This window comes from Podarcis pityusensis, assembly GCF_964106645.2.
Source record: "Podarcis pityusensis genome assembly, chromosome: 7".
Taxonomy (NCBI): domain Eukaryota; kingdom Metazoa; phylum Chordata; class Lepidosauria; order Squamata; family Lacertidae; genus Podarcis; species Podarcis pityusensis.
This window is the reverse complement of record NC_138031.1, coordinates 7,639,749-7,646,487: the sequence shown is the minus strand read 5'-3', so window position 1 is coordinate 7,646,487 and position 6,739 is coordinate 7,639,749. Positions and strand designations below refer to the sequence as shown.

Genomic DNA, 6,739 nt, shown 5'->3' with positions numbered 1-6,739 from the left:
CTCAACACGCAACTGGCCTTTACAGTAGTGGGCTTGCTATCTGCTGTGCTAATGGCAGAACAGGATGTGAATCTGTTAAGTCCCGTTCCATGCCCGATAAGCATGGGGCACCTTTGTCTGGTGGCACTGTGGCCCATTGATTGCAGCAAAATACTGGGCAAAGAGGGGAGGGAAAAGCCTAGGTAAGGCTGCTTCCCCCAGAGCTCACAGCCATTTTGCTGTGGGTCCCGTAATGCACCAGCCAGGGCAAATACATGATACCCAAAACCAGCTGCCTAAAGCAGAAAACTCACTCTGCTCTTTTAGGAGAGAAAACCTCATGTGGCAAGAGGCTTCTCCTCTAAGGTCACTAATGACTATATTGACAGGTGATAAATAACATTTTATTCTCCCTGTATGAGGCTGGCAAGCTAAGAAGAGGTGGAGATCAATGGAATCAGCTGTGCATCTTGCAGTGAATTTGGTCAAAATCATGTAAATTTCAGAGCGGCAATGTTTCCCCCACAAGTCTGTCCACCATTCATCATTCTGGCACAGAGTACAATAGCCCTGCGGCTTCCCACACACCGTATCTGAAGACTACGCTTTTTCACAGGTATTCAACCCTGCTGCAGAATATCGCTGGAATCTCACTCAGGTAATGGGCATTAGTGACTGTAGTGACTCCTTTCCTCAAAGGAGAGGAAAGCGATAAAACCTTCTGACTCCTCCACTAGCTCTGCTCCTTTGAATTTTTCAGTTGTACCACCCTGGGCCGCTCTTGAGATACAAATTAATTTATTGTATTTAAATGAATAAATATAATGAATGAATCCATCAATCAAATTGGAGTTGGACTTTACTGTCAAAATCTTTGTAGTAAATGATATACAAGAGAAGACAGTATGTAAACGGCTTAAAGCAGCAGTATATCTGTCCACCATATTTTTTGTTGATTGCAGTACTCATCGTATCACCACCCTGTTCATTGTTTTATTGTCACTTTCACTTGTGAGCAAACTGGATGTGGCTCAAAGAAGGTAGGTAGAACATTCCATGTAAGTATTCTCCCCACCCCCCTTGATACCACATTCCTTTCCCCCCCTTTTTTGTGGCACCATCTCTCTTCTCCTCCTCCTGCACAACTAAAAAAAAAACCTTTTCTCAAAACCTTTGATTTAAGTTCTTATCCCTCATCCTAACCAAAATAAATCTCCAAATGTCTTTGCTAACAGTCATCATTATTTGCTCTCTCCCCCTCTGTCTCCTGGTCCATTGTCTTTCCCTTTCTTGTTTTAAACATGAATTCTATGTTAGAGATGAGTAAGAAAGACATTGAAGACCTAGGCAAGAATTTCAATCCTTCATCCTAGTCAAATTCCTACAGCCCTGTCAGCCATGCATGCTGCCTTCTGTAATAGCACGAGTAAGTCTGTTACTGGTTGTCGAAGGAAGGCTCAAAGCTTAGGGAGAAAACTGGGAAGAGATGGGCCCTATACCAGTTGTTGGAAGAGAAATATTTTCTTGGGTTAATCAAAATGAAAGGAAGCAGTCATGAAGCCAAGTTCTCATCCTGTAACTATTGTGCTGAACCAAAATATGAAGCAGGCTTTACTTTCTGGACAGTTCTGCTTGTAGATGGATATGTAATTATGCAGAAAATCTCTGGGGAAACAGAGCAAGACAAATAGGCAGTTTTCAGCTAGTAATCTATATATCTCCTCAGCAGTTCACTGCTAGGCAGTTGTGGTCTAATATCATAGCTATCTTGCTTTGACACATGCGGATAAGATTTTTGGTGCTAGAGTGAAGAAACGTATCATAAATTCATATTCACACACATCTCTTCACAGTCCCATTCCTGTTATTTTATTATTTTTTAATCTGTTATTAATTTTAAATTGTTGTAACCTGTCCTGGGACCTGTTGATGAAGTACAGGTAATAAATTTAACAACAGCAGCAGAAAGCAACAACAGCGACAAAACAATTGCATGCCTCAAGAGGGAGAGGGAGAAAAACTATAAGACATCACCAATTGTCTGTAACAGAGGGGTGATGCTGTACAACTTGCCATGGTCTTCATGGTGCTTGTTACATTGACCACAATTTTTGTGTTTCTCTCTCTCTCTCTCTCTCTCTCTCTCTCTCTCTCTCTCTCTCCTCTCCCTCTCCCTCTGTGTGTGTGTGTGTGTGTGTGTGTGTGTGTGTGTTGTATATTCATAACTCTTTTCACCATGTTGAACATGGAAATATGGAACCATGACAAGATTCTACTCAGTGAAGGCAGCTCATCTGATTAAGGTCTCCCGATTCCCTACTGCTTCCAAATCAACTTCTTCCAAGAGTGCTTACTAATAACGTTATCGCTGATCATACTTTCCATTCAGAAGCTCCCTTTCTTGCATTTTATTGGTTCTTATGTGCCTCACTGAACAGCAGTGTTAACCCGTTCATCTATTTCCTGGTTGGGAGAATGAAAAGAGGCAGACCTATAGTGAGCATGAAGGTGATACTCCAGAATGCTTTCAGAGTTGAGGAAAACTCTCCAGAGGAAGAGGAGACTGCTGCTGAAACATAGTTGTGATGGTTCCAAAAGATCATGTCTAGATGTATCATTAGAGCTCTAAAAACATTCTTGTTTTTAGACTGAGCCCATAAGTTTCTGTTGCATTGTATTTAGCCTTGTTGACCTATGTTCAATTGGGCTACTGCTTTCATAGTGTACATAATATTTCACCCATGAGCAAGAGATTCAACTAGTTCGTCATTAGTAAATATACATAGCTTTGGGTTTTGTTGCCTGTCACCTTGTTGACTTCATATCCTCATCTGCAGGGCTTTGGCTTATCCTGCAGAATGTCCTGGATTCAGCCAGTGGCAGCTCCGGGTAGGGATAGGAATGATTCCTGCCTATATCCCTGCTGGTCATTGTCAGCAATCTGAGCTAGGTAGAATAATGGTCTTGTCTTGTACAAGGCAGTTTTCTATATTTATTTATTCAGAGGTTTGAACATATGCATGGCTTGAGAATTGATGCGTGTATGGTTGGGTGGGAAGGACAGATGAAGAAAAAGGAGTCCAGAAGCTTCGCAATAAAGGTTGCCTTTGAGGAGGAGCATGAAGGAAAAGAAATATGTGCGGACACCAAAGAGAAGGAGAAAAAACTAAAAGAAAGGATGTGATGTGTTAGTGCTGGTGCAAGACATTTTGCTGCCTGAAGCAGAGGAGCAAATGTACTCACAAATCCTTGCTGCACCTTTTACTGCCTTCATCCTTCCCATTCACCCCCATTCTGCCATGAGAAGGGCCTTCCTTACCTTCCTGCACTCTCTCCTGCCACACATAGAATTTATGTAGCTTGCATCTGGGAGCAAAGAGGCTTGAGAGATTTCAAGCATCCTACTTTTATCCATAGAGGATTCTCTGATTAAGAGTGGGAGTAGATTGGCTATATGTAAACAGGAGTGCCTTGCGTGCTCTGGTCCATGGGATCATGAAAAGTCAGACACGATTAAACTACTAAATAACAACAACATCCCTACTGTACCATCATCCTGCTCTTTCCAGCCCATTAGCTGGGCTCTCTTTCCCCCGGTGTTTTGGAAATCTCCTGCGTGGGGAGCAAAGTGCTTCTCAGTGCTTAAAACTTACTTGCAGGCTTTTGAAGTGTAATGGAGCCTTTCAAAGCACTTTTGTATATTTTACAAATGGAGCTGTTACTGTGCATGATCACAATCCTCTAAACATTATATTGACAACCCAATGATAATGTTTTTTCTCTTGTCACATGACACTGGCAAACTAATTAAGGATAAATGAAGGCAAACAAGCATATTCCAGCACATCTTGTCATGAGCTCTTAAATGCATTGAATGTTTCCTCAAGACGTGGAAGTTGCATTGGTGTCTGCAAATCTTCTAGCACAGGATTACTTACTTCTGGTTCTCTCGCTCTCTTTATCACATTATCTGATCCAACGTTAATCACAGGTAAGAGAAAAGCTCAAGTTAGAAATTCTTCACTTGCAGGAGCAGAAAGACGAGTTATTGGTGTGGCAGAATTAAGCATTGATTATGATGATGATTGACAAGTACAGCTTCGATTCCTGGGGTTAAAAGATTAAAAGATAACCCAGCTGTGAAAGGTTCTGTATGAGGTTTTAGAAACAGGAAAGTATAGGAAGCTGCCTCCTAAAATTTAGTCCATTTATTTATTTATACCCACCTTTCCTCCAAGGAGTTCAAGGTGGTGTACATGGTTTGTCTTGCTCCTCTTTTTTTCCTCACAAGAAACCTTTGAGGAAGGTCAGGCTGAGGAACTCTGGTTTGAAGTTATCCAGTGAGTTTTATATCTGTGTGGGAATTTGATGGCTGGTCTCCCAAATCTTACTCCAAAATTGGAATCACAATGCCACATTAGCTCTTTCCAACTTCCCCAGTATGGCTTTACATTGTTTCATTGCTGGGGGTTGGACTAGATGACCCTTGGGTCCCTTCCAACTCTAAGATTCTATGGTTGTGTGACTCTGGCTGACAGCACTTCTCAAGGGTTTCAGATAAGGGTCTGCCCTAATGGTTGATGCCAGGGATGGAACCCTTCTGCACAGGAGGCAGATGTTGCACCACAGAGCTATGTTCCTTGCCCTGGGAAGCATTTTTACTTTGGGGAATATGGGAACCCTATCATAGAGACGCTCTGAAAGCCCAAATATATTCAGGTAGCTGCAAGCTCCACTGGCCCCTTTACCTGGCAACTAAAGAGCAAGTCATTTCACCTTAACCACCCACTCCAAAATAGCTACAAAGTATGAAAGACTAATCTCCAAAGCTTTAGCTTTGTCTTTGCTTATTTCCATTAATAAAGACTAATTCTACCATTCTCTAAATTCTTCCAGCAGGAAAACACCGGACAAAGTAGAAAAACAAAGATTGATCACGATGGTCAATTACACCCTCCCATCACCGTCCCCAATGAATGCTGGAGAGGAATATTACGGAACGGACAATGGAACTGTTCTCTCTAACAATAGCAACATTGATAATGATTCAGGATTGACATTAGAACAGTATATATTGAATATCAGCTACCTTTTAATCACCATTTTGGGGCTTTTGGGGAATGGGACTGTGATCTGGCTGCTTGGCTTCTCCATTAAGAGGACTCCTTTGACCACTTACATCCTGAACCTCTCCATAGCTGACTTTGGTTTACTCACCGTTGTGTTTATTCATATAATATGTTTGATAGTGGTAGCAGACTTCTCCACTTACCTTGCAGATTACATGCTTTTCTTGATTTTCCTATTTATGTACACCACTGGTCAACTTCTACTGACAGCCATCAGCATTGATAGGTGTGTGGCTGTCCTTTTCCCACTTTGGCATCGATGCCACCGACCACCAAATATGTCCAAATATGTTTGTGCCTCAATATGGGGACTTTCTTCTATTTTCCCTGCAATTAGATTCACTCTCCTCCTGGCTGATTTAAACGTGTCTACTATAGTGCGAATTCATCTTATTGTGAATGGCTTCCTTTGCCTCCCACTCATGACTGTCTCCACTCTGATCCTTTTCATCAGGGTCTGCTTTAAATCACACCAGAGGAGGAGGGGAAAACTTCTAATTATTGTCCTGCTTGCTCTCTTCTTCTTCATCATTTTTTCTTTTCCACTCAATGCCGTTGTCATCACTCTTTATGTTATTCATTCAGTACCTCTTTTTTTCTTTCAATATATCTATCTACTCACCTGTCTGAATAGCTGTATTAACCCTTTGATTTATTTCCTGGTTGGAAGACAGAAAAGAGGCAGGTGTAGGCAGAGCATGAAAGCCACATTACAGAATGTTTTCAAAGAGGATGAAAACCCTGCAGAGGCAGGGGAGATCTCTTTGGAAACTCAGTTATGATGGCTCAAAAATATTGCCAAAATATGTTTTTATCATTGTGATTCTGATGACACAATCTAGTTCCAAGTTTACAAACTTTCTGTCTGTAACCTGGTTGACCTGTGCTCAGTGCTGACTGTTGATTTCAGAGTGTGCATAGAATCTCAGTCTTGAACAGATGGATGGACTTGATGAACTTCTTCTTCTTCTTATTATTATTATTTTATAAATCTAGATAGTATAAAACTCTGGAGGAAGCCTGGGTCCATTCATGAGAAGAGCATTTAATGTATTCAGGGAGCTCTTAGCTTGCAGTTGGAGCTGCTGGGGAAAGATGTAGGCTGAGGTGGGAAGGTAGATTTGGCTGGCAGAATGGAACTTTTACACACACTTTGAATGCCTTATGCAACAGCATTATTTTTTTTCAGTTCAGAAGCTCCCTAGATCCTATATTACGACCACTTTTGTCCCTGCCTGAACAGCTCTGTTAACCCTTTGATTTATTTCCATGTTGGAAGACACAGGAGATTATAAATGGTGTTCGTGATTTTAAAGAGTGGCAAAAAGTAATTACAGTATATATCAGGCAAGGAAAGAAACCAAGAATAACATTTAAATTAATTACAGATACCAAAAGAGAGGAGGTTTCTCTCTACCAGATTTGAAATAGTATTATGAAGCTTCTTGCCTTTGTTGCTTAAGGGATTGGATATTGTTAAAAAATATAGATTTATTGGTGGGCACAGGATATTGGGCATAATATCATGTTTGAGGACTGGGAGAGGTTGTGGAGTAATGGATTGAAATTTACTGCATGTAACGCCCTGAAAGAAAATGTAATGAAAATGATTTATAGATGGTATATGACCC

The 6,739-nt window shown here is 41.1% G+C and overlaps 1 protein-coding gene across 1 annotated transcript; it reads left to right on the top strand.

Moving 5' to 3' along the window:
• The first annotated feature begins 2,732 nt into the window (after positions 1-2,732).
• On the top strand, positions 2,733-5,932 carry LOC308481716 (mas-related G-protein coupled receptor member H-like). Its single transcript, XM_081014345.1, has 2 exons — positions 2,733-2,868; positions 4,876-5,932. Exon 2 carries the CDS (start codon positions 4,919-4,921, stop codon positions 5,888-5,890), a length of 972 nt encoding a protein of 323 aa, XP_080870471.1. The 5' UTR covers positions 2,733-2,868; positions 4,876-4,918; the 3' UTR covers positions 5,891-5,932.
• Positions 5,933-6,739: the final 807 nt, after the last annotated feature.

Coding starts and splice junctions, on each gene's coding strand:
- LOC308481716 (XM_081014345.1), top strand. CDS start 4,919: ATGGTCAATTACACCCTCCCATCACCGTCCCCAATGAATGCTGGAGAG.